The 26,832-nt window shown below is 38.6% G+C and overlaps 3 protein-coding genes across 3 annotated transcripts in view; 2 read left to right on the top strand and 1 right to left on the bottom strand.

Annotated features, from left to right (window-relative positions):
• Positions 1-1,021, bottom strand: part of LOC131813651 (uncharacterized) — a 29,044-nt gene extending 28,023 nt beyond the window's left edge. The window contains exon 1 of the mRNA XM_059144011.1: positions 870-1,021. Coding sequence (XP_058999994.1) covers positions 870-1,021 — 152 coding nt within the window. The remainder of the gene's footprint in view (positions 1-869) is intronic.
• Positions 1-26,832, top strand: part of LOC131813467 (ral guanine nucleotide dissociation stimulator-like) — a 161,632-nt gene that overhangs the window by 43,328 nt on the left and 91,472 nt on the right. The window lies entirely within an intron of this gene.
• Positions 1,020-26,832, top strand: part of LOC131813650 (ligand of Numb protein X 2-like) — a 156,498-nt gene continuing 130,685 nt past the window's right edge. The window contains exons 1-7 of the mRNA XM_059144010.1: positions 1,020-1,125; positions 5,078-5,146; positions 5,228-5,258; positions 6,629-6,664; positions 14,572-14,637; positions 17,575-17,822; positions 19,290-19,495. Coding sequence (XP_058999993.1) covers positions 1,020-1,125; positions 5,078-5,146; positions 5,228-5,258; positions 6,629-6,664; positions 14,572-14,637; positions 17,575-17,822; positions 19,290-19,495 — 762 coding nt within the window. The remainder of the gene's footprint in view (positions 1,126-5,077; positions 5,147-5,227; positions 5,259-6,628; positions 6,665-14,571; positions 14,638-17,574; positions 17,823-19,289; positions 19,496-26,832) is intronic.

Genomic DNA, 26,832 nt, shown 5'->3' with positions numbered 1-26,832 from the left:
CTTACACTCAGTGTATCTGGAGTCATGTTATAGATTGTAATAGTCTGCTTTCCATCCCTGCAGCTCTCCTCTCTATGGCAGCTCAGGGGTTACTTCTGAACAAGTTAAACTACTCTGCTAGATGGAAGACAAAAATGTCATACTAAAACTTTTATGAAGTTAAAGGAATACTTTATCAATTTGAATGGCTCCCCCCAAACTCAAACTTTTATCTAACTCAAATTTCTCACTTTCTTTTATAAACTTATATTTTATTTATTTAGCTTTTTAAAAGTAGACTTCACACCCAACATGGGCTTGAATTCACAACCCTGAGAATCAAGAGTTGCATGCTTTACCAACCAATCCATCCAGGTGCCCTTGATAAACTTATTTTTAGAACTGTTTGATTTACAGAATGATTGAGAAGTTAATTCCGATATGGCCCACATCAGTTTCCCTTATTATGAATATATATTAGTCCCTACTACATTTTTACATGCACTTTTCTTCCAGCTAACCTTACATGTTTTATTAATCAACATATAAGCTGTATGTGCCAAGCATTTTTTTACAATATTTTATGTATTTATTTAATTGACAGAGAGATCGTGAGAGAGAGCGCCTGCAGGGGGGGCGGCTGGCAGAAGGAGAGTGAGAAGTAGGCTCCCCGCTGAGCAAGGAGGCTGGTGCTGGGCTCCATCCCAGAACCCCGCTGTCCAACCCTTCCCCCCCCCCCCCCCGCCCCCGCATCCCGCACCCTCCTGGGATGCCCTGCGCCGGCGTGATCCACTGCTCCCATCCCAGGGTGCCTTGCGCGGCGGGCTCGCTCCCGGTTACGTGCGCGCGGCGGGAGCCGGAACGTGCTCTCGGGTAGTTGCCCCACCCACCTCGGCCTTGTTTGTTCAGCCTCTGGGGTTTGAAGTTCCCGCCAGTTCTCGGCTAGGCAAGAGCGATGCTGCCTGGCCCGCCTTGGCTTTGAGGAGAGAGGAACGTCCAGAACCGCTGCAGCTTGCTTTCGGCGCTGAGCCCCGGCAGCCATGTCCACGGGGTTCTCCTTCGGGACCGGCACGCTGGGCTCCACCACCGTAGCCCCCGGCGGGACCGGCGCAGGCGGCGGTTTCTCCTTCGGGACGGGGCATCTAGGTAACTGCGCTTCTGCGCCTTCCCGGCCTGGTCCTCTCCGTGAGATCCCGTGGGTGGGCCCGGCCCTCTCCCTTCGCGCTGGGTTCCTTTCTAGTGGGTCTGCGAAAGAGAAAGACAGACTTGCGCAGCGCCAGCCTCATAGTCCTGCCGTTCGGGGGCCTGGTCGGGAGGGTGGTCATAGGGTTGTGAGTCCCCAGAATCCACAATGGTTCACCCAGTGTCCCTGTCCAGTGGGGTCTGGTTGGGTGAAAGGGCCTGGGATTTCACGCTGAGCCCTAGCAGTGCGGCAGTCTGAGGCACAGAACGGAGAACGACATTGTGGGTCATTCTGGGGTTTCAGAAAAAGACAATAGAAAAATTTTAAGGGGGACAATTAGAGTTTTATCGCTGATAATTCAGAATTCATTGCAGGATATACGGCTTTGGACATTCCACTGCTTTAATGATTCGTGGTATTCTAAACGAGCTCACCTCTTGGTACCTCATGGAACCCTGTCCTTTTTTACTGCAGGTTTTTGTTTTAAATACGTGTTGCAGCATTTCTTGGTGGTCATTTTGAACAGTGTGCGTAGTAGTATTCGTGAGTGTTATGGTGGAATGACTCACATTGTCTTCTAGTTACACTGAAAACTGTAGGTAGCATGTTTATCGTTTTTGTGCAACCTGCTAAAGCACCGCTTCAGGCGATGACGAAATACAGTCAGCAGAGGTTTAGAAAGAGACAATAATAGTCAAAGGTCATTTTCATGGTGAGAGATTTAATTTTTAGAACTCCGACTTTTTAAGGTAAAAGGGGAGGAGTTCATTAGATAAAGAAATGTGCATAGAAAATGTTACAAGGTATCTATCTCCTGAAGCTTGAGGGTTGTCATTGTAGAGTAAAAAGCCAAAAGTATCTTCCTTATATTAAAAAGGGGAGGTACAGGGGCGCCTGTGTGGCTCAATGGGTTAAGCCTCTGCCTTCTGCTCAGGTCATGATCCCAGGATCCTGGGGTTGAGCTCCGCATGGGGCTCTCTGCTTCTCTGCCTACTTGAGAGCTCTCTCTCTCTCTCTCATATAATAAATAAAATCTTAAAAAAAAATTAAAAAAAAAAACATAATTTACCAAGAAAAACGGGGTAGGTACAGACTACACAGTCAAGGAAAAGTCTGGGAATTTCCCTTAATACCTCCTTTTCTCTCTGCACCCTTAATCAGCAAGGCCTGCTAATTTTAATTACCTAGTTTCCATTTGCTTCACTCCAGTGCCACCGCCCTGTTGCAAGCTCTTGTCATTCATGGAACAGATATTTATTGAACACAGTTCCATATAATGGACTCTGTTTTAGATGGTGAAATAAATAAGGGTACTGGCTCTTTCTTCCAGGTTTTCAACCAGTAACCCTTCTCCGATTTGGCGAAAACTATTCCTATCATCTCCTACTTAGATTAGTTCAATGCTATCGCAATTGCTGTGTCAAAAATATCCTTTTTTTTTTTTTTAAGATTTTAATTAATTAATTATTTATTTATTTGACAGACAGAGATCACAAGTAGGCAGAGAGGCAAGCAGAGAGAGAGGAGGAAGCAGGCTCCCTCCTGAGCAGAGAGCCAGATGCAGGACTCTATCTCAGGACCCTGGGATCATGACCTGAGCCGAAGGCAGAGGCTTTAACCCACTGAGCCACCCAGGCATCCCGATTTGGTCTCTTTAGGTAAATCATTTTAGGGAAGTTACTCTCCAAGCCTCAGTTCCCACATCTGGAACAGAGATGCTGATGAATAAAGTACTTAACATTATATCTGGCACTTGGTAAGTGCTCCCTAAATGTTACTTTCTAAGTCCACATTAGGGCATGCTGGAGAAGTTAAAACAATATTCCTGACCTGATGGAGTCAACAGTAACACATTCTGATGAGCCATTGGCAGATAGTAGTGGGTTGAGGCAAAACTTGGTCCTGTTTGGGGTAGCTTTTAAATAAATTTCTCTCCTGTAGAGAAATTTCTCTTTTGCTTTCTTGAGTAAGAAGATACCACTTTGAAGTATTTCTTCGGTTATGTTTTCACATTTAATTATGAAACAGTGCCTTGTGTCTTCAGTTATCTTAAGTTGTCAAGAAATTTTAAATATTTAGTCTAAAAATATATAATTTCAGAAAAAATAAAAATAAAAAAAATTTCATTGTGCGTCTTTCTATATTTATGGAATAGCAGTAAAACCAAATGGGATCACTGAATTATTTGGGAGGGAGGACAGCATAACTACCATTTCCTTAATTTGAGGTCTTCAAAATTTGCCAATAACATTTATTAAAGTACCTTTTTAGCTCAGTTGATTAAGTGTTCACAGTTTTGTGCTTTGTTGGTAATACCTTAAACCCTGTTTTGCCAACCTTCTGTACTTCACATACCCATGTTCCTAGAGATAATTTTAAAATCAATGATAAACTAAGACACCGGGCCCGCTCCATTTTTTTTGAAAGATTTTATTTATTTATTTGACAGAGAGAGATCACAAGTAGGCAGAGAGGCAGGCAGAGAGAGAGAGGAGGAAGCAGAATCCCCGCCGAGCAGAGTGCCTGAAGCAGGACTCGATCCCAGGACCCTTTTTTTGACCCCCTACTCAGTGTTGATGACTGGTTTCAAGTTCTGTTCCTCTCACAGTGATTGGCTGGTGTAATACATTGTATAAAATGTGTTTAGTTGAATTTATTAAGTTCCTAATGATGACAGTAATAACATTTATTAAGTGAAGTTAATTCACCATGCATAATCTCTCAATCTTTTGCAAAAAATCTGTTAAGTGGGCACAGTTATTAACATTTTGCATATGAGGAAACAGAGGATCAAGAAGGCTAAGTTATGTCACACACGTCCCAGGACATTGGAGAGTTGGCACTGGAACCCAGCCATAACACCGCTACCTCCTTAAATTGCAGTGTCCCAGACATAAGCTTTTTAAAACTGACCTTGACTTCTCGTGGGATTATGTCTGTTTGGAAGGGCAGGCAAGACAGAATAAAGATACCTATATAGGATGAATGGGAGCTCCCATTATGTTATGTGTTATAGTCTCTTTTAACTCTCTTGTACAATTTTTGGAGTGTTAGGTTGTTGAGACATTTTGTTCATTTTAATAATTTGGTCTCCCACTATAGTTAGCAAATATGAGCCCTTGAGTTTTGATAAGAACATTTGAAAGTTGTGAACTTTGTTCACATCAGTTGCTATCACCAGCTGTTCTTTTTGAGCTTTCAGAAACTCTGAAGAGAATTTCTGCTTATGAACACATAATCTGGATAGAGGGTAATTACTTTGTATTTTCCTCTTGTCAGATTATGTTTCTTTTCCTCTTCTCACCCCTACCCCAGTTCTTGATGCTGTTTTGGTGACAAGAAAAGTAACTGTATCCCCCTGTCCCTGCCTAAATCCACGAATATGGTGATAAATCAACAGAGAGGTGGCAAAGATCACTTAAAAGAACTTTTCTGAGTATGTTTTATTTTTCTTTATTTAGTAGTTGGGAAAGAACAAGTGTATTTAGAAATATGAACTATACGTGAGTCATTCAAGAGGAAAATGATCCACATTCATAGGACTTCTCTGTGGCCATTTTCAAATACGCTGTCAATAAAACTTAGAAAAGGAGAATATGTGATACTGTTTATGATTTCCTTGGGATCTGAAATCTTTTGTATGTGACTTATATTTAAAGAGAACAGGAGACTATTTGAATTGGGTTGGTTAAAAATAAATTGTTAGTTCTTTTTGTATTTTATGGCAATATATTGAATATGTGAAAAGAAAGAAAATGTTTAACCTTGAAGAGTTAATTCTTATTTTTCTTTAGGAAATACTGGTTCCAGTAGACTTTATTTTGTGTTCTTTATAAATAAGCAACCCTTCAGTGGGTCTCAATTTTGGAACTCTTGGAAGCACTGCAACTCCTACCACGACATCTGCTCCTTCAGGTGGTTTTGGAACCGGGCTCTTTGGAACGAAACCTACCACTGGGTTCACTCTGGGAGGAACAAATACAGGTAAGGAGGATTGTCACATTTCAGGGAGTAGCTATGGGATATTCTTTTTAAGGTTCTGGTTTATATCTCTGCCCTTTATAGGGATTGTCATTGGTGTCAGACCTAAAAAATGGTAAATATGAAGATGGAAATATATATAGGGATGTGGACTTAAGGGCCAGTGGTAGGCCTCACATCGGTTATGATCTATTCTAGTGTAAATGAAAACACCCATTTAGGGGTTCTTGGATGGCTCAGTTGGTTAAGGGTCTAACTCTTGATTTCCACTCGGGTCATGATCTCATGCTTGCAGAATGAGACCTTCTTTGGGCTTTAAGCTCCTTGGGGACTCTGCTTGAGATTCTGTCTCTGTTTCCCTATCCTCCTGATGCATACTGCACCCCCCTCCCCCAAGCTCTTTCTCAAAAATAAATAAATCTTCAAAAAAGAAGAGAAACAAATTTGAAGAAATGTGATTTTTTTAAAGAAAGATTTTATTTATTCATCAGAGAGAGCGAGAATAAGCAGGGGGAGCAGGAGGCAGAGGGAGAGGCAGGCTCCTCACTGAGCAAGGAGCCCATTGCAGAACTTGATCCCAGGACCCTGGGATCATGATCTGAGCTGAAGGCAGCCACTTAACCAACTGAGCCACGCAGGCATCCCAAGATTTCTTTTCAAAATAACTTCTTTTTTGGTATACTTGACACAAAGAAGATCTACCTCTTTAAATATAAAGAATTAATTTAATTTTTACATGAGAGTATATAATGCAGTGTTTCACCTTAGTGAATATAAATCAAGTTTACCAATTTGGACGTTTTTTAATTTGCATATATGGGGCAGTCAGCATCCTTTCTTGCTATAACATTATAATTTACCTTCCTAAGAGACGTTTTAAGTTTTTATATTATTAAAAGAGTTGTTTCGATGGGAAAAGGGCAAGAGGTCAAAGTTTCTGGTAGACATTTCGATAATAAAAATCTGTTTTTTAATACTTAAAGATATTTGGTTATTAAAAATATGTGTCAGTAATGCTGCCATTTCAAAAGCTTATTTCTTTATTTACTCTTTATTCTGTACCCGCAGGGCCTCTTGGTCTCTGTTACCACTTTATGCATTGACATTCCAGCTTTGATTGCCACTTTTCACAGCCACACATAGAAAATGTAAGAACTGCAGGAATGCGGGAGCTTCCAGTGAGCTCCTTGAAACAACTTTGTGTGCCAGTGTTGGCTTAGAGTAGCTTTTTTTCTCCTTGCCTAATGTTGTTATAAGCAGTCGTTGTTTGCATTTATAAATCTTATTCCCTATATAATTATATATAGCCGTTAATATGAAAACCAGTGATCTAGGAAGAACGTTTCTATTAGCGGTCGTGGTAGAAGATACTGGTTGTTGTAGTATCATATCCTGAGGATGACTCTAAGTCTTGCCCTTGTAATAACCCCCCCAAAATGTCATCTGCCATTGATGATTAAATTTTATTTCTCTTTTTGTCCCCAGGAATAGCAGCAACAATAACTACAGGATTAACTCTGGGTAAGAATTTTTGAGAAAAGATCCCAGATCTGTGGTTTTCTTCTCTTCTCTTTCTTATTATCTCACAGAGCTGGGCTATAGAAGGAAGCATGTAAGGAACCTAATAGATCACAGACACTGACTCATTATACAGCCTTTCAGTACTGGAGTTTTTAAAAAAGTCAATGACTTTTTAATTCAGGAAAAACCTTTAAATAAAGAAATGGTTTTTTCTCTGGAGGTTTAGTTTACATTGTATTTTTATAGTCATTTGAACCCGTTTAGTGGAAAAAAAAAAAAAGGCAACAAACTCTAGACCAGAAGCCTTAGAATTAAGCCCTGGTTGTAATTCCAAATCATTGTGAGGTCTTAGGTAGTCATGTAGTATCTGGCAGCTTTTGGTTATCTGTAAAACAAGGGTAGGACTGAAAGGTTTTTGTATTTCTTTCCAGCTCAAAAATGCCATGGTTCTCTGTAGCGATACGCCGAAGGGAATGTGAGTAAGTAGGATGACAGTTTTTGGCATTGAAACATGTGAAAATCATAGCATTCCCAGTAATACATAGGTTCATGTATAATGGCTATTTAATATCAGAAGTTTTACTCAACACCTCGTAGGTGTCTAATACTTGGTCGTGTGGGAGAGATGAAGGAGTATGACCTAGTGTTTTCTATTAAACAGCTCTTTCATGTCCTCCGTTCAGGTACTAAATTTAGTGAAGAAACTCTGGGTCAGTGGAAGGGGAAAAAAGGAGTTGGTGAAGATAATCTGTAAAAATTTGTAGCATTCAGGTTTGCATTATCTTTCAGATACTTGTCTTTGTCACTGTAGTCTCACCTTGTAGGTATTCAAAATATCTCCTAATAACTGAATCACTGGATGACTGTAACATACATTTCTTTGTAGGATAAGTGTTTAAACATCTCTCCTAAAGAGTCCTAGGAGAGCAAAACACAAAAATAACAGAAAGGGGAGGTGGAGGATTGTTTTTGTGTCTTTCTAAGGAGTTTTTAGGCCTGCTACAATTTTTCTTAGGCTCTAGACACACGTCAGTGCTTGATTTATGGTTGTGCTAACTAAACATACCCCTGTATTTTTTTTTTTTAATGGACATTCATTTAGCTATATTTTTTTACACATTGTCAGTATTTAAATCCACTCTTCATATATCCCCTGCTTTTATTCAGTGCCTCTACTGTTTCCTCTGTTTAAAGTAAATAGCATCTGTCCAAAAAGAACCACACTTATGTGAGCTTGGTAATGCATAGACTTAGATGATTTACCAATGCGTGGTCTTTAAAATTTTGCTACTTGATTTACAAGCATACCTTCATGACTTAAGATTAACTGTAGTTTAGCCCCTTCAATCCTTTTGTCAGTGAGGTAGGATTTAAATAAATGAAGTCTATTTCTTTCATTAAATATTTCTTGAAAAAGCTTGGGAGTATGAAATTTGATGTTTGAACTGTAAGGCTTCTAACTCTCAGTTCTTTAGATTTCATGAATAATGAAACTATTTGCTTTATAAGATTTATAATATTTGCTGAAATCTTATAAATCATTACCAGATTATTTTATTATGTAATTTATTTATCTGTTAACAGCTGTCCTGAGGTATAATTGAGAAGTAAAAGTGTAAGATATTTAAAGTGTAGAGCATAGTGATTTCATATATACGTGCACATTGTAAATGCCCATCAAGTTAATTAACACATCCAATACTTGATAATTTAAAAAGTATCCAATTACAAAGCATGACTAGAGGACAAGAAGTATTCACCTGGAAATATACAAACTAAAACTGCTTTTTCAGGAGGATTTAAAAAAAACAAGTAGTATGTTCACATTTATTGAATTAACAGATAAACTCTGACCTTTTTAGTAAAGACAAATTAATAGACCCATAAATACAGAGAACTGATGGTTGCCCGAAAGGGTAGGGAGGACAGGCAAAATGGCTGACGGGGAGTTGGTACAACCTTCCAGTTATGGAATCAGTCACAGGGATGGATATAATCCATGGTATTGTAATAAGGTTGTATGGTGACAGATAAGGTAGTGACACTTGTGGTGAACATAGCATGTATAGAGTTTTCAAGTCACTGTTGTACACTAATGTGACATTGTGTGTCTACACTTTAAAAAATTACCTAAAACGTAAAGGAGTTAAAATCATATTATCCAGACTACATACACCATTAAATCCCAGCTTTAGACTTATTCCATGTTATTTGCTTAAGCCAATTATGAAGAAAAATGGGATCCAGCTTGAAAGCATTTGAGAATTTTGTCCATTGAGGGAAAATCATTGTGAAGACTTTGTAAATTATATTTGGTTTATTTGTAGGACTTGGACAGAATACTTTAGGCTTGACTTTGGGAACCACAGCAGCTACTTCAACTGCAGGCAATGAAGGTCTTGGTGGTATAGATTTTCGTACCTCATCAGATAAAAAGAGTAAGTAATGTTCTATTCTAACAGTAACTTAAATTTCTATGTCAGTAAGATTTTTAGTTACATGTTCAGTAGTAAAGTTTTTACTTTTACTTTTACTTTATATCTCACAAATTTTTTGTGTATTATGTGTTTAAGATTTTATTTCCCTAGAAAACTGAGTTTTGTTTATGCATACGGTTATGTAGCTATCAGTGTGTGTATTCATATATGTTCTTAAGTTGGGATCATGAACACATGTATGGTATATAAGTTGATACTTGAACAACATGCTTTGAACTGGTTAGGTCCACTTATATGTGAATTTTTTCCAGTAAAAGTGGAGTCCTGTAAATGTGTTTTCCTTATGATTTTCTTAATATTTTCTTTTCTCTATCTTACTTTATTGTAAGAATGCAGTATGTCGTACATATCACATACAAAGTGTGTGTGAATAGACTTTATATTGTCAGTAAACATTCTGGTCAGCAGGAAGCTATTAGTAAAGATTTTGGGGAGTCAAATTATGTGTAGATTTTCAACTGCCTGGGTGTTTAGGACCCTTAATCCCTACATTGTTCAAAGGTCAACTGGATTGCTTTGTAACCTGTTCTTTCTCATATGTTATATCACCAATATTTGTCAGTTCAGTAATTCTTTAGGAGTGTTTTATTGCTGCTTAAATCAGCTTTATGAATCGATACATCATTAATCAGCCGTCCTTCCATTATTAGTGTTTGTATTCAGTTCGTATATTCTAGGAAGTATCAACATATTGAGCATCTTTATGGGGAGAGGCAATGTGGTATTGTAGCTTAAGGGGATAGACTTGAGCTGAAATCTGGCTTCAGATCCCCTCCACTGTTCATAAGCTCTGTCACCTTGTTCAAGTTATTTATCCCTCTGTGTTTAGTTCCTTTATCTGTAAAGTGGGGGAAAAGAACAGTAACTACTTGACATTGTTGGCCCAAGGATTACAGTTTATAAGACTTCAGTAGAGCCAGGCACATAATGAATGCTCTCTATGTGTTTGTTTTTCTTATAAATTTTCATTCATATTTTTAATTATTTTTTAAAGACAAATACCTAGAAACTTAATCACTGGCTTAAAGAGAGGGAGATTTTTGGAGACTCTTCGTAAATATTGTAAAATTACTTTCTAGAAGGAGTTTCCCAATTGATTACCCACCAGCCAGTATGAAAATGCCGTTCTCACTGTGCTCTTGCAATGCTGGATATTCTTTTTAAAAATTACCAATCCAGATTCATTTTGAAATATGTTTTAGTTTTGTTGATTTCCTGTGCATGATTTTTTTGTTTTGTCTTGCATTGTGTCTTCTGCCTCTGATGAAAGCATGTTTCTCGTATTGCATTGAATCCTCTGAAAAACTTAGAATGATTACAGTTGAAGGTGTCCATATATCTGTGCAAGAATTTTTTATTTGGATGTAGACAATTCTAGGGTAAAGTACTGTTTTAAAAGCTAGCTATCCTAAAATCCTTTTAAACTTAGAAAATTTAGGATAACTTTGAATGAAAATTGATTTTTATTTTATTTTACTTTTTTTTTTTTTAATTTTATTTGACAGAGAAGAAGAGACAGCTAGAGAGGGAATACAAGTGGGGAGTGGGAGAGGGAGAAGCAGGCTTCCTGCTGAGCCAGGAGCCTGATGCAGGGCTTGATCCCAGGACCCTGGATCATGACCTCAGCTGAAGGCTGATGCTTAACAACTGAGCCACTCAGGCGCCCCGAAAATTGATTTTTAAACATAGGGATTTGTCTCTTGGTTTTACTTAGTTTTCTTTGTAGCCGCATCAAAATTAGAAGAAATTATCTTAGATGTTTTAGCAGCTTTTTTTATTAATCAGCTGAAGCAGTCTGGTACCCTTGAACTACTTTGATTTTAATTATGAAACTGGTTCTCTATTTATTGCAATTGCTTTTAGGCTCCACATGAAAGACTTGATAGAGGCAAAGGAGTAAGAGAAATATAAGGAGTTAATCTCCCTTCGCCCCCCCCCACCCCCGCGCCACTCCACCTTCTCCCATTGTCTTCTTCTTGTGTTGTGCCTCAGAGTTGAACCAAAGGAGTATGTAGAATAAGTGCACATGACCTGATATAGCACATCCAGTTCCTTTAACCTGCTATACGTGTCCAGGGGTTCTTTATTAATCTAAAGGATTTCTCTGTTTCCCTAGCAGCTTCATCAGTTAGCCTGGACCTGCTGTATTGGGTTTGATAGATGAAGAGGGCTTGGAAGCAGTCGTCTATAAGTGGGGGCAGCATGGAGTAAGATCTAGAGACAAGGATGATCTTTACTCTTTTGAAGAACTGCTGGAAAACCAGCGAGCCGCAGCATGGCAAGATCAGATTCCAGATGTCATAAAGGGAAGGGTCGTGTATGTCATCTTAAAGAGTTTTGTAATTACACGGAGGACAGTTGAGACCAACTAGGGGTTTGATGTGAATAATAGGACATGAGATACGTGTTTGAAGAAGAGCATTCTGGCAGCCATGTGGAAGATAATGTGCAGGAGGGCAGGAACAGAGGTGGAGTGCTGACAGTGAGCTTTGACAGCAGTCCACAGGTATTACAGATGCCAAGCTAGATGGACTAGTCAGGGCCCACGGTCGGCCAAAAACAGGCCTAAGTTTTCTTTTTTTTTTTTTTTTTTTTTTATTAATTTTTTATTTTTTATAAACATATATTTTTTATAAACATATATTTTTATCCCCAGGTCTGTGAATCACCAGGTTTACACACTTCACAGCACTCACCAAATCACATACCCTCCCCAATGTCCATAATCCCACCCCCTTCTCCCCAACCCCCTCCCCCCGGCAACCCTCAGTTTGTTTTGTGAGATTAAGAGTCACTTATGGTTTGTCTCCCTCCCAATCCCATCTTGTTTCTGGACAAAGGCAAAAGGTAAAGGACAGGTTGGAACTAAAATACTAGCTGTTTAGATGCTTTTTTTCTTCACATTTTAACATCTGAAATTGAGATGTATCTTGAAATTAAGGTCTCATTTTAGAAATAGGCACATAACGTATATGTATGAGATAATTAATATGCTTAATGTTAAAATAGCTCTGAGAAGTCAGTGAGAAACATACCTCAGATATACCTCAAATAGCCTGAATAGACCATTCACTCAAGGAGAAATAGACTTGTCTAATTAATATTTGAAATGTTTTACTTAGTACTGTCAGAAATATGAATTTAGATGATAATGAAGTGGCATTTCTCACCTATGTACTGGCAGATTGTTTCAGAAAAATGTCCATTGTTGTTGAGGGTGTGTCGGAAAAATTACTTATTCGTAGTAGGTGGGAAGATAAATTGGAACAGTTGTTTTAAAGGATCAGTTTGATAATATGTAGGTTTTCCTTGATGTAATCTTTGACCTATAAATTCCTCTTTTTGTGGAATACAAATAAAGTCATGCACAAGCATTTGGAGATAAAGGCATTGACTGTAGCAGCATTGTTTATATAGTAAATGCGTACATGTTAAGAAGAGGGTTGGGCATAAAGGTTCTGATACAGCTATGTCATCAGTATTCTGTGGTCATTTAAAATCATGTTAAGTGACATGAAAAAGACTTAATTTCAACATCCTGAGAAAATATGTGCACATAACTTATGTCATCCTGATCACGTTTAAAAATGTGTGTGTAAGTGCCAAAACAGGTTGAAAGAGGAACCATTAAGGTTCTCTGATGGGATGAAGTTTTGTGTGTTCCTGTATTTCCTTCATTAAGCAGGTCTTATTTTGCAGTGTGAAGTAAATTCTGGAAAAGCAGAAAGTGATTCACTGCAGTTTGCTGACGGAGCATTTTTACTTTTCTACTTTTAGACATACACTAATAATGATAGCCACTAAATAAGTGTTCATAAGAAAGCTGTTGATCTATCTGCACACATTAAAAACATCATCTTAAAAAATTGCTGCTTTTGTAAAATATTTAGAGACATCCGGGTAGTCTGACATATTTTAGTATTCTAAACTGATAGAACCTAAGAAAGTAAACAGTAGAACTTGCAGGAGGTCAACTGTGCTAAGCAAGAATATTTTTCATAGAAGATAGTTCAAAGAGGAAGAATCTCGCCCTTGAAAGAAATAGATACAAATCAGCTACGTAACTATGTGTTTATGTGTATACAAACATGTCCCCATAGTATGTTGTTTGGAGTTTGTGACAAGTGACCTCACATGATGTCTACAAGTCTGTCTGTAAAATGCTTAGAAGTTTCTATTTATACCTAAGTTTGTGTTAAATTAAAACTTGAATTTGGAATACATTGATAAATGACCTGTTTTTACATAAAGCTTCTTGAATTTTCTAGGTGATAAAACAGGAACAAGACCAGAGTAGGTTTACAATTTAAATTTTAAAGTATTTTATTTGAAGAATTTTATTTGTTAATTTATAGGCAGGTGGTCTCATCGGAAGTAAAAAAAATCTATATAGACATTTAGAAGAAAAATTCTTTGAATCAGTTTTTGTCTAAAGTAAAATAATAAACATATGCTCTGGAAAGATTTTGGCAGGTCAGGTCTTTAATTTTTAATCATTAGGAAAGTTTATAACCAATGCTTTCTGGAATACTTTATGCTCAGTTTTAGGTATATATACCTTTTCTATATAAACTACTATACCAGTCCCATTTATTTTCTGATGATGAAGAGGGAGAAAAGCCTCTATCTATAATATACATCAGATCAGTTTGAAGATCACTATTTTTACTAGCACTTACATTTTCTCACCTAATTTGTATTACATTAGATAAAACATTTGTAAATAAATGATCAAGTTCATGCCTCCAAAATATCTTCTGTATACTTTAGCCCTATTTCATAAATAAGAAAGCTGTAGGAGACTGAGGTTTGCTTCAGGTTCTATCAAGGAAGTAGTAGCAGATCTGTGACTGAATTTTAACTCATAATTCCATTACACCATGCCACATTTCACCTCTTCCTATTCTCACTAAATATTTATGATTCCCTTAGTCTATCCCTAGGTTTTATTTTGTTGAAGAATAAATTGAAATTCTAAAAATCAAGTAAAATATAATGAGAATCTCATTATGAGAAGTTTGTAAACTTTCTTTAATGAATGCTTTAATATTTTTGAACGAAATAAAAGGTCAGTCATATAGTTTTTGAGCCAGGTGAACTAAGTTCACTATTTAATCTCTTGTATTTTCTAATTTTTTTTCTTAAACATTTGGTCAGATGCATTTTAGTGTACTTATGATAGGTGCCAGTCCTTTTAGAAGAGAAATCTCCCTGTCAGATGAATTGTTAAAGCTATTTTAAAGGTAAGGAAACAACATTTTTTTATAAAGAGATTTGAAATCAACCATAAGAGCTATAAATGGGGAATATTTGTTTTACCTCCTCCCCTTTAACACTTATGTAGTGGAACTCAGCTGTCAGCTTTTTAGAACCTCAATGGATTTAATCTATCTGTGGCGTTTTTCTCAGGGATAGTAAAGCACTGAAGGATGAAAATCTCCCTCCTGTCATCTGCCAGGATGTTGAAAACCTCCAGTAAGTGTGTCAAATGTAATTAGATATATCATGTTGAAGAATGTTAGAATCTATTTTAAGGGGAACATCTCTTCTTCCTCTTAAACATTTTAACTTGGGTGTTGGTAAAAATTTTAATATTTTTATATACAAAGCAGAATAATGGGAATTAAAATTCTTTTATTGTCAATCTGAAAAAAGCATGTGAACTGTGGATGAATTTTTAATATTTCCTTTTTAAAAAACTCTAGGACTCTGACCAGCCTATAGTAAATATACTTTTTTCCTATAGGAAACCAAAGGTGTATTTTTTTGGAATTCAGTTTTATGTATCTTTTTAGGAAATTTGTGAAGGAACAGAAACAGGTACAAGAAGAAATTAGTAGAATGTCTTCAAAAGCCATGCTTGAAGTACAAGAAGATATTAAAACTCTGTCACTGGCTGCCAGTGGATTACAGAGGAACACCCCCAGTATTGACAAGTTGAAAACAGAAACTGCTCAGGTAAACTAACTTAAAGTAATTTTATTGTAGGGTTTTGTTTCGTTTTATTTAAGTCTTATAGGTTATAAGACTTGATACAGATGTTCTGTAAGAAAACTGTATAGCATGTGTGCTTTTTAAAAAAAGATTTTATTTATTTGAGAGAGAGAGAAAGAGAGCATGAGAGGGGGGAGGGTCAAAGGGAGAAGCTGACCCCTTGCTGAGCAGGGAGTGAGTTGCAGGACTCAGTCTTGGGTTTCAGGATCATGACCTGAGCCGAAGGCAGTCGCTTGACCAACTGACACCCAGGAGCCCTAGCTTGAGTACTTTTAAGTTGCTATGATACTAGTAGTCACTAGTTTGTATTGAGTTCTTATTATTTATGAGGCAGTATTTTAAGCAGTTTAGTTTTCATGACAGCTCTATGAGTTAGGCCGTCTTATCTTTGTTATATAAAGAAGAATATGGGCAGAGAGGTTGTTAATAAATGGAAGAGGTTGTCAATAAGTGGAAGAGCTGATACTCTTAACTAGTTTCTTTCCTAAGAGTACTTGCTGGCTAAATTGCTATATCATGCAAGCAAGGTAGAAAAATATGTTTTTAAAAATCTGTCATCCATTAAATAAAAACTATATTAAGCTTTTTAACTATTAAAAATTCTGATGACTTGCCAGTCTTATGTCTTAGTTAAAAATGTTAATGAGGCTTGTGTTTTTTTCCATTCATATGTACTTGTTTTTTCTTTCTATGGTATAATCTATGTCATTTTTTCTTGACACTCTTGCCTCCCTTGTGTAGTTTGAAGTCTTTCATTGTCTCCTCCTGGCTAAATGTTCCGTCTCTGTGTGCCCAGCTCCCCATCTGTTTAAAGGTGGGTGTTGCGTAGTCTTCTGTAACCTTCCTGAGTGCTAGATGAATGCCTTCTTCCATAGTTCTCTGTGATATCACACAAAATACCTGTCTTTAGTCCCTCTTAGCAATTTGCTATTCCATTGAGATGTGAGTATACCTGGTTCTTTACCTAACAACTTCAGGGATCCAGTTTTAAATTTATTCATGGGGACACCTGGGTGGCTCAGTTGGTTAAGAGGCTGCCTTCCACTCGGGTCATGATCCCAGAGTCCTGGGATTGAGTCCCACATCTGGCTCCTTGCTCAGCAGGAGGCCTGCTTCTCTTTCTGCCTCTGCCTGTGCTCACTCTCTCTGACAAAAAAAAAAAAAAAAAAAAAAGAACAGAAAAAAAAATTTATTCCTGGATAAGTTAAGAGGGGCTTTACAGTTACTTAGTTTTTAGGATTTTGTAGTTGTTAGCTAGGCTCTTTCGCAGCTGTGCACATTCTGCTTATGTTTCCTTCCCAAACCCTGTTCCTAGTCTGTTTCTCCATCGAAGACTGGCTGTTACGCATATGGATACCAGTGTGTGATATGCATTTGGGGAATTGAATCTTTCCCTATAGTTTTAATCTCAAGTATTGTTTTATGATCCACTTTTTGTCACCATTTTTTTATTGAATGAAATAGTTTTAAAATGCATTTCTCATGCAATCTACTTACTTGACAAAAATCGTTTTTCTCAGTGATACAATATTCCAAGTTACTTGTCAGGTCCTTGCAGGAACATTTCCTGGAGTGCGGCACAACAGTGCAGAAGGGAAATCCTTTGTCCTCTTAATAAGGTGATGAGGAAACCAGGAATGAGAAAAATATAAAGAAAGAAATTCCATAGTAATCTTTTGCAAGAACTTGAAACCCACAACTTATCTTTAGTTTGTGAGGGGACATTCATTACTTTTACAGCTAAGGGATAGCTTCCAGTTTTCAATAAATTTATCCTATACTTGATTTTTCATGAAATTTGAGATTTTAAAAAACACTATCATTGAATGAAGTCTGCAGTGCTAGACATAAGACCGCCACCCACCATACGCAGCCTCTTGAGCCTTTGCTCTGCTTTTCTGAAAGTGGCAGAGCCTCAGATGTATTGCTTCTCACTAATAAATGAATGTGTACCCTTGGCCCTGAGATTGGAAAGGAACAGTGTCACTCAGGGTCCAAGTCTGGATGCAGGAGCACATTGTGGAAGAAAACTGCTGTTTCCACTCCTGTTAAGGAGTTAAGCTATCCCTGTGAAAAGGGGGTTATGCAATCAGGATCTCAGAATAGTATTTGCAGGGTACCGTCAACTGTGCTGGTGTATTTCTGGGACTAGTATGTATCTGAATACAGGTTTTTATTGAAGTATTTTTTGAGACATGCACGAAGCCACTATTTATGCCAACGCCTGTTTTAAGTTTGCTACACAGTGTGGTAGGAACTTAGTTTGAGCAGAGGTTAAAATCAGAATTACATACCACTTGTGGATTACCTCTAGGTGAGTTTGGCAATGAAGCAGTGGCTATTCTGCTGTTGGGGCACAAGCTGTCAATCATTTTTCCTTTCAAATCATCTGAGAACCCCCTAATGCTCTCTCTCTAGATGTCCTGGAGCTTTTCATCGGAGACTTGCCCTAGAAAGGAGGAAAACTGATAAAGCTCAGACAGAGATTGAGAATGAAAATGGAACCACTGTAATAGATCTTCCAGGTACTTTATCCCTCGAAACGGACTGTTCAGGGACAGGCATATCACCTGCTGAGTGCAGTTTGATATCAGCGTCTCTGCCCCCATGGCCTGAGGAGCCTGGCCTGGACAACCCCGCCTTGGAGGAGAACACGGCCACTGACAGTATGTGCTCTTCACCTTGCTTTTGCTTTTCATCTGTTTTCAAATCAGATATTTCCTTTCTTCTCAGTACTCCCTATTACTTTCCCTACATGGGGTGTTGTTGTTGTTGTTGTTGTTGTTGTTTTTCCTCTTCAACAAACAATTTTACTGAGATATGCTTCACGTATCACATATTCACCCTTTAAGTGTACAAGTCTAACAGTTTGCCGTTTAGAAACAGAAAGCGAGTCTTACCTTGAGGCTTATTCTTCCCCCTCCCCCTCTTCTGTTGTAGTCCACAAATTCACTGGTCATCAGCAGGCTTCTTTTGTTTGTTTGTTTTGAAGCCTATTGCTTTTCGACTAAGAAATCCACAGCATCAAGAACAAAAATAATACCTCAGCCTATGTGCTTATTCTGTGTCAGCACTGTGCCAGGCACTTTACATATATTAACTTATTAAATGCTTGTACCAGGGACGCCTGGGTGGCTCAGTTGGTTGGGCGACTGCCTTCGGCTCAGGTCATGATCCTGGAGTCCCGGGATCGAGTCCCGCATCGGACTCCCAGCTCCATGGGGAGTCTGCTTCTCTCTCTGACCTTCTCCTCATTCATGCTCTCTCTCACTGTCTCTCTCTCAAGTAAATAAATAAAATCTTTAAAAAAAAAAAAAAAAAAAGAAAAAAGAAAACAAAAAAAAATAAATGCTTGTACCAATACTGGCTTTTTTTTTAATGATGAGGAAACTTAGTCAGGGAGTCATTGGTCAAAGTCTGAGAGCCACGAAATGGCTAGGTATGTATCTGACTCCCAAGGCCATGTGTCTGACTCTTGCTGTCCTCTGGTAGCAGCCACTGATCTGTCTACATGACCCACCAGGAAACACGCAGAAAACCTCTAGTCATAGATCTTGGGCATATCTTAGTAGTTGGCCCTTTGTCTTACTTTTAAATAGGTTTATCTCTTATGAAAATTCCAATTTTTCTACAAATCCCAGTTTTCCCAGCCATGGCTATAACAATTCTTCTATCTCCTACTGCTCAGATCAAGACCCTCCTCTTCTTGCTTAATGTAGTTATTTTGTCAACCACTACGGTGATTATATGTCACAGAGTTTGTCTTTTTTATTTCATATGTACTGCCTTGCACTGTTTACAGCTGTTTCATGGGTCAGAGTTTCTCTGATCAATTAGGACAAGATGATATTGTTTTATGTTTCTTTATCAGATCACTATGTGGTCCCTAGTGATCTGATGCATAGTAGTTATTTGTTGATTATTCACCTTTCGAAGAGGAAGTGTTTTGCTAATCTTATCTATTGGTGTTTTGGTCATTCTGTTTTTCTTATCCCGTGGTATTGCTTTGTTATGAATCATCTATTAACATAAGGTCATCACTAATGATAGATGATAACTTAATTATGTGAAGATAATCAAAATATAAAACGTTTTTCTTTCTATTTTTCTCCCTCTCATTTTTACCTTGGCAGCTATGCAACAGCCGGTTAGTTTTCCAGAAGGCAAAATTACTACAATTGAAATTCACCGGTCTGATCCTTATATTCAGCTAGGAATTAGGATTGTTGGGGGAGGCTTAGCGCCACTGAACAACAGATACATTGTTATCCAGGAAGTCTGTCGGGATGGGGTGATCGCCAAAGATGGAAGACTTCTTGCTGGAGACCCAATTCTTCAGGTATCAATTTTTTAAATTATTTTGTTAGCTTGCCTCTTTTTTTGCTCTTATTCATCAATTTAAAACTTGGGAAATTAGGGTACTGTGGAATCTGACTTATAAAAAGGTAAGTTTTACTGTTTTTTTTTTTTAGTGCTAAACAGATCATAATTTATCAGTAATTTCTCCGATTTCCCCCAAACTCATGGAATGTATTTTTACCGCCATCTTAAATTGGATCCCGCATGTGCCTCTTTGTGTGGCTCTCCAGGCCAGCTGGATTCCTCCTGGCTTGGTCTCCATGGTTGTCTATTTCGGGGCCACCTTCACTGCTAAATTCTCTTGTTCCATTGGCTCTATCCCTAGTCCCAGGGTACCATCCATCAGTTTCCTTTGTTGTCTGATTCATCCTTCTCTACACGGATTTCTATAATCTAGAAAAGACGGGTCACACAGCATAAGTTACTTAAAACTTACAGCATTCAATTTAAGATAGAATTCGGGAATCATGACCACCTCTTGTTGGCTGTCAAATGCACTCTCATCCACAAACAGCCTGACTCTGCACTAATCCTTGGTGCTACCCTCTCCCTCTTCTCTTTAAAAAGAATGAGCTACTCCAACAAATGAACTTGCTTCGGGCAAGATAATATTATGTTAGAGGGCATACTGATGAGCGTGAGATGGCCAGAATTCCACTGTTCATGTGAATTCTAGAGTGTATGTGAAAATTGACCTGGATATATGACCCATGCAAGTGTATGTGGTACTTGAAGCTAAAAGAATGGATATTTAGGAGAGAAGAAATAGGCATGAATGATAAAAGATGTCTTCTAGGAACCCAAGCTCAAGGACTCTTGCCTCCTCGATTTCACTGCTGGGTCCTTCCGCACAGTCTGTTGGTATTCACCCCTTCTCTTTTCCCTGCCATCTCTCTGGTCTGTGCCCTCACTGCTTCATGTCTAACCCAGGAGAATCAAAACCCCTGCCTCCCTACTCTGCTCTGAAATCCGGTATGACATTGTCCGGTTAATTCACCTGTGACTCTGCTTTCCCTGGATAGATTGGACCAGAGAATCAAGTCCATACTGATTAATCTAATAGTCCAGGTCCTCTTTGAAGTCTTACACAACCTGTCCCCTCAGCCTTCACCCTTGCTTTTTCTTTCAGCTGTAGCCATCGGTGTATTACTGAAACATCATAGGCATGGTGGTCAGAGCTGAGGGTATAATTAAGAGCAAAAAGCAAGCCCTGCCCTCATAGAATGTATAATGTAGCAGAAAAGCCAGACATAGCAGTCTCCTTGCTTCCTTCCACGTTCCAGCCTGTCCCCATTGTGCTACAGCTTCCCCACCTTCATCCAGAAAGCCCTGCCCTGCCATTTTCACCCATTCAGACCTCTTCTCACACTAAGTGCTGAAGACATTCCTTCTCTTCACCACTGAATACATAATTGGTCACAGAGTTATTCAAATGCAGTGTCTTCCTTTGGGGATGGCAGCCGCCATTATTACGTACTATGGGACAGGCTTCTCACAGAGCTGTGCCTGGAGTCGATACCCAGGACAAACTTGCTGAGTCAATAAAAGAGTGGATTTGGTTATGATATCCTGTTGGGAATAGCTGTCTTCTTCATTAAAACAAAACTTAGAACCTCTAGGATTTTTAATTCTTCAAGAGAAATGTCCAGAGGGGAAGACAGACAAACTAGGCTCCAAGAGCAGCAAGGATTGACCTTTCCACTGGGGTTCCTGGCTTTAGTTTCCACGCCCATCCGTATTCTTCCTCTTGTAGATTGTGATTTCCACTTCGACACTTGGGCCCAAAACCCCTCCTTCATTGCACTTGGCCTGGCTGACACAGACTGAACTTCCAGTGTTTTGTTCTTGACTAAATCCGAAGAGGCAATAGGAGAATACAGGAAACATAACTAATCCACCTTATGTAAAATCCATTTTCTGATCCTACCATATTTACAGCATTCCTGTGTTTGCTGTCCTTTTACGATATTAGTAGTATTCTGGTTGCATGAGGTTGGCACAGCTCTCTGGACACCTTACCCTGTATTCCTTCTACCCCAGCTCCTAAACTGATTCTCCGTGGAGGAACTCTTGTAGCTGGTTTTGACATTTTGACACCTTTGTGGCCAAGACAGAAAGAACCAGATTGCCCTTTTTTGCAGCTTACACAGGGAGAGAGAGCAAGCACAGACAGACAGAGTGGCAGGCAGAGGCCGAGGGAGAAGCAGGCTCCCTGCCGAAAACAGGTGAGACAAGCAAAGCTTGAAGGAGCTGTGGTTCCAAAGTTGTGACTTCCCTGCTCTTGTAACGTTCACTCTCCGCTTCACCTCCATACAAGTGGGGAAAATCAATTTTTATTGAGAAGAACTCATTATCTCTGTAGTGCCCTTTTTATAAAGCATTCAGAGCATTTCAAACACATTATAACTTGTGTTCTTATAGTATCCCTGTGAAGTAAAGATGGTTATTATTAGAGAAAAATATTTTTCAATATGAGCATTAAAATAGGTAAAGTAGAGGGGCACCTGGGTGGCTCAGCCATTAAGCATCTGCCTTCGGTCAGGCATGATCCCAGGCTGCTGGTATCCAGTTTCACATCGGGGCTCTCTGCTCAGCCAGGAATCTGCTTCTCCCTCTCCCACTCCCTCTGCTTGTGTTCCTTCTCTTGCTCTCTGTCAAATAAATAAATACATACATAATAAATAAAATCTTAAAAAAAAAGAAAACAGCTTTAAAAATTTTTTAAAAAAATAAGATAGAAAAAGTAGAAAATAATCCAGGCCAGACCTTCCGGTTCTATAACCTACCAGAGCATTTAATGATATGGGTATCTCCTACAATGATAGGGGTGAAACAAAGATGTGTATGGTGTTTTATTTTGTTTTGTTTTGTTTTGTTTTAAGTAAGCAGAAGAAAACACTCTGACATAGAGGAAACCAAGCAGTAACATAATCGAGCATCAGGAATTAAAGTAGGTTGATAGTCACTGGGAAATGTGTATAGTAAACAGAATTAACAATGAAGATTTAAGTACTGTGTAAGAAAACCCAAATTTAAATCCCATTTCATTACTCCTTTTCACAAATGTTTGGTTCATTATAACTATGGGAACACACACACCCGGTAGCCATCTTGCATTAGGAGGGAGATTCAGGCGTTGGTCTCTTGTCCCAGACTTGAGTTTTAAAAAAATTGAATACAGATACTTATATATGATACCAAATATAATATATTGCTCAAGTTGTTTCTTTGTGAAAAACATCTTAATGTTTTGGATTCTGAGAATAACATGTATTCCATGTCTGAAAAGGAGACTAAGGAAGACAAAATACAGAAAATGAAGAAGGAAGTCCAAATCACAGTCAGCCTAAAGTCCATAAGATAGTGACATTAAAGTTTTGAATAACATCGTCATTTTTCTGTATATGCCTACAAATAAATAGGTACCTATTTACGTAGTTACTTAGACATGCAGTCAGCTTACAAATTCTGAGTTTGCCACCCTTTCTTTACGTCAGCTGTATGCTGTGGACTTCTTACCCTGAAAATAGATGCACCATGATATAGCTGTATTGTAGACGTGTTGTGCTAAAACTTACGTAAACACTCCCCTGTCAACAGACTTTAATGTTTTGTTTTCAAGTTTAAGACATTTTGCTTAACTTCCCTCTAGAAAGATCATACCAGTATATACTCCAAGCAAAAGGGCATGCCACTATTTTATGAAATACAGGTATTGTCATTTAGGCATCCTGCATTTTTAAAAATCTTGACTTTAACAGAATTCTTTTGTTGTCTTGAAACCCTGAAGAGTTAGATAGGCAGTTGGCCTAAACCCAAATGTTGGCCCATCGTTTAAAGCTTATATGTCCACTTCCATCACACACCCAGAATTTTGTCTTTTAAGAAATCAAAAAAGATCAGGGATTTGTTTGTTAATAGGTTTGCATGAGCAGGGGTCTTCCCATAAAGCTAAATTACTGGTTATAGAGTATTTGGTAGTGGTGAGGGTTAGGCAGTAAAGCAAACAATTCTTAATATTGAAATGAGATCACAGGGGTTTCTCACCCTTCACACCATGTGATCTAATACTCGGAAGTGTCAGAATCTCAAATATCTGGATTGTAAGCGTCCTACTTTGGCATTTACCTGTTAGATCAAATCCCCAGACTCTGGCCACATGAGAAGTGTTATTCTTTCAGTTATTTGAAGAATTGTCTGAAACTAGTTTAATGAAATACTTGAATAAGTAAGTGACTCTAATAGGGCCTTAAAATTGGTTATCACTCATGCACCTGGGTGGCTCCGCGGTTCAGCATCTGCCTCCGGCTCAGATCCTACATTGGGCTCTCTGCTCTGCGAGGAGTCGGCTTCTCCCTCTCCCTTTGCCCCTCCACCCTGCTCTCTCGCTTTCGCTCTCAAATACATAAATAAAATCATTTTTTAAAAATTATGGTTTTCACTCCTTTTCCAACTTGAGAACTGAAACTGGAGTGCTTTCTTAACATTACTGACTGCAGTCATGGTGGAGGAGTGTTCTACTTTCCACCACAGCTTCTTGAACGCAGGCTGTCAAATTTTCCCATAGCAATGATAGTAAACTTGGAACGTTGTAGTCTTGACCAAGAATCAGCATCAAGTAGACCAGGCCTGTACGTTAAAAGCAAAGATAAAATAGCTTTAAAAAGTATAATAAATGTGAATCTGTGTTTCAGATCTAGATCTATAAATACAGATAATGGACCTCTAAATTTAACGTGGTTGTCATCACCTCTAAAATTACATTTATGTGTGAGTGCACATATGGCATATATACGCACACAATTTGTGATGTATATAAATACTAATCCTGTTTTACAGGACCTTTGTTATCATTCTTTTCAGGACTGTTTAAGCTGATCCCTATTTTCGATTTGAAGCTGTAGTGTGTGGAAACAGAGCTACATGTAGTTTCATTGATTATCACTCTCAAAGTAGCCATCTTGGAATTTATTTCAGAAATCACAAAGGATTGTAATCCAGTTTAGAATCCGTTCGTCCTTATATCTTCTTTGCTCTCTTTCTCTCAGTGCCAAGGCCAGTTTTGCAGGGGAGGGAAGTATAAAAAGACAGTTACCCTTCAAGAAATCATGGGGAGATCAGAACCCAGGCTTTGCTTTGGTTATATCCTTGGTATTTCCAGGATTAGGGAAGGTTTACCCAAGAGGTCTGTGTGTGGCTCTTTTACCTGCAGAAGTTTTAAAGTATTAGCTCCTGAAATGAACTCCCTCGTCTGCCCCACCCCCAGCAGGGTCCTTCAGTCCCCACTCAGGTGAGGCTCTGATACAGCGATGATAAGTGCATTGAAAATGACCCTCCCTATAATTTTTTTAAGTGAGAAGCATCATTAATGACTGGTGATTATATATGTGTGTTTTCTCCAGGCTAGTGGCGACAGGGTGGATTTAACAATTGCTAGGCCGGGGAAATCCCAGCCTGGTAACCCTGTCCAGGACACAGGAGCTCAGGGTAGCAGCCAGCAGCATGCACAGCCGCTGTACCACAACAGACCCAGCTCACACAAGATGAGGCCTCGAGTTTGCATGTTTTCATTCATCTGCCCTCAGGGAATCCTTGTGACAAACTGGTAAGATTTAAATGAGGGCTGTTACTCTGTTGGAAAAGGTGAACACAAGGTGTTTGGGGGTGTGGAATGTGTGTTTGGCTACCTTGAGAGTCCCTGTACAGTCTGTTCCTCAGCCAGTAGGGGTGGTTTCTTAGTAAGAAGGTCCCTCTGCCAGATTGATGAGAAGTGTTTGATCTTCTAGAAAGACTTCTTTGTTTGGTCCTGCTTGAAAGTGGGATTTATCTTGGTTTGCTCAAGCAGTTGTAACAGGAGGTTATGTAACTGAAAAAAAGACAATGACCAACAAGTCCATACTTAGCGGTTGGGCAGGTTGCCTACAACAACAGAATTCTCTATGTGAATATGAAGCATAAATCATACTTTCTGATACGTACATGCAAAACACAGAAAGCATTTCTTTTTATGTTACAGTTCATAGGAATACTACCCTAGATCATTTTAAATTCCCGTATGTTGAGCTTTTTGCTGCATCTTTCATATATCAGTGCTTTGATAATATATTCCTAGGTCATTTATCTGTGCCAAAAATTCTGCTGCTGTCTCACTTTGGATGCAGAAATCAGTAGAAATCAAAAAACAGTGGCACTTTACTGTGTTCTCAGTGTTATTTACTTCATTTGATCTTTCATTTGAACTCAACTTCTAGTAGGCCAGAATTTTTACAATGATGCTATTTACCAACTGTGTGAAAATCACACATCGGAAACTTCCTATAGATTTTTTGTTTGTTTGTTTGTTTTTACTTCCTATAGTTTTTAAGTAGACCAGTAAATAAGTTTTAATTTAGCAAAGCAATTTAATTTTACTTAAGGAGAATGACTTGAGAAACACATGTTTTGCTTAAAGTGGCTTTTTTTTTTTTTAAGATTTTATTTATTTACTCGAGAGAGAGACAGTGAGAGAGAGCATGAACGAGGAGAAGGTCAGAGATAGAAGCAGACTCCCCATGGAGCTGGGAGTCCGATGCGGGACTCGATCCCGGGACTCCAGGATCATGACCTGAGCCGAAGGCAGTCGTCCAACCAACTGAGCCACCCAGGCGTCCCTAAAGTGGCTTCTTAATGTAAGTACAATTTGAGAGAATAACTCTGTAATGTCACAGGAGCCCAAGAAAGCATTATTTATTTATGTATTTATTTATTTTTAAGATTTTATTTATTTATTTGACACACAGAGATCACAAGTAGGCAGAGAGGCAGGCAGAGAGAGAGAGAGAGAGAGAAGCAGGCTCCCCGCTGAGCAGAGAGCCCCATGCGGGACTCGATCCCAGGAGCCCAAGATCATGACCCGAGCCGAAGGCAGTGGCTCAACACACTGAGCTACCCAGGCGCCCCAAGAAAGCATCATTTAAAGGCACAAGTATTTTTGGCCCATCAGGTTTATCTTGTTTTCTGAGCTGAAGTATAGACTTGTCAGTGGTCTTTGTTAAGTTAAAACTTTTAAAAAATTATAAGCACAAACTTCATCTTATTTTTGAACAGAAAATGAAATGTGTGAAGGGAACCTATAATTTTGCTTTCACAATGATGACTACGAAAAGCAGTTATTGTTTCGAAAAGGAATTTGAATAGGAGTTGTTCATATCGCTGGTCCTTGCTTTACAAGTTACATATATATACATATTCCTAAAGAATCATAATTAAGGCAAAAGTTGGTAACTGAATCCATGAATTCTACAGAAAGTGGAAATATGGGTGCTCAAAGACAATGCT

The sequence above is a fragment of the Mustela lutreola genome, chromosome 13 (genome assembly GCF_030435805.1).
Source record: "Mustela lutreola isolate mMusLut2 chromosome 13, mMusLut2.pri, whole genome shotgun sequence".
Taxonomy (NCBI): domain Eukaryota; kingdom Metazoa; phylum Chordata; class Mammalia; order Carnivora; family Mustelidae; genus Mustela; species Mustela lutreola.
Note: the sequence above shows the minus strand (reverse complement) of the source record. Positions and strands in the feature narration are given on the sequence as shown.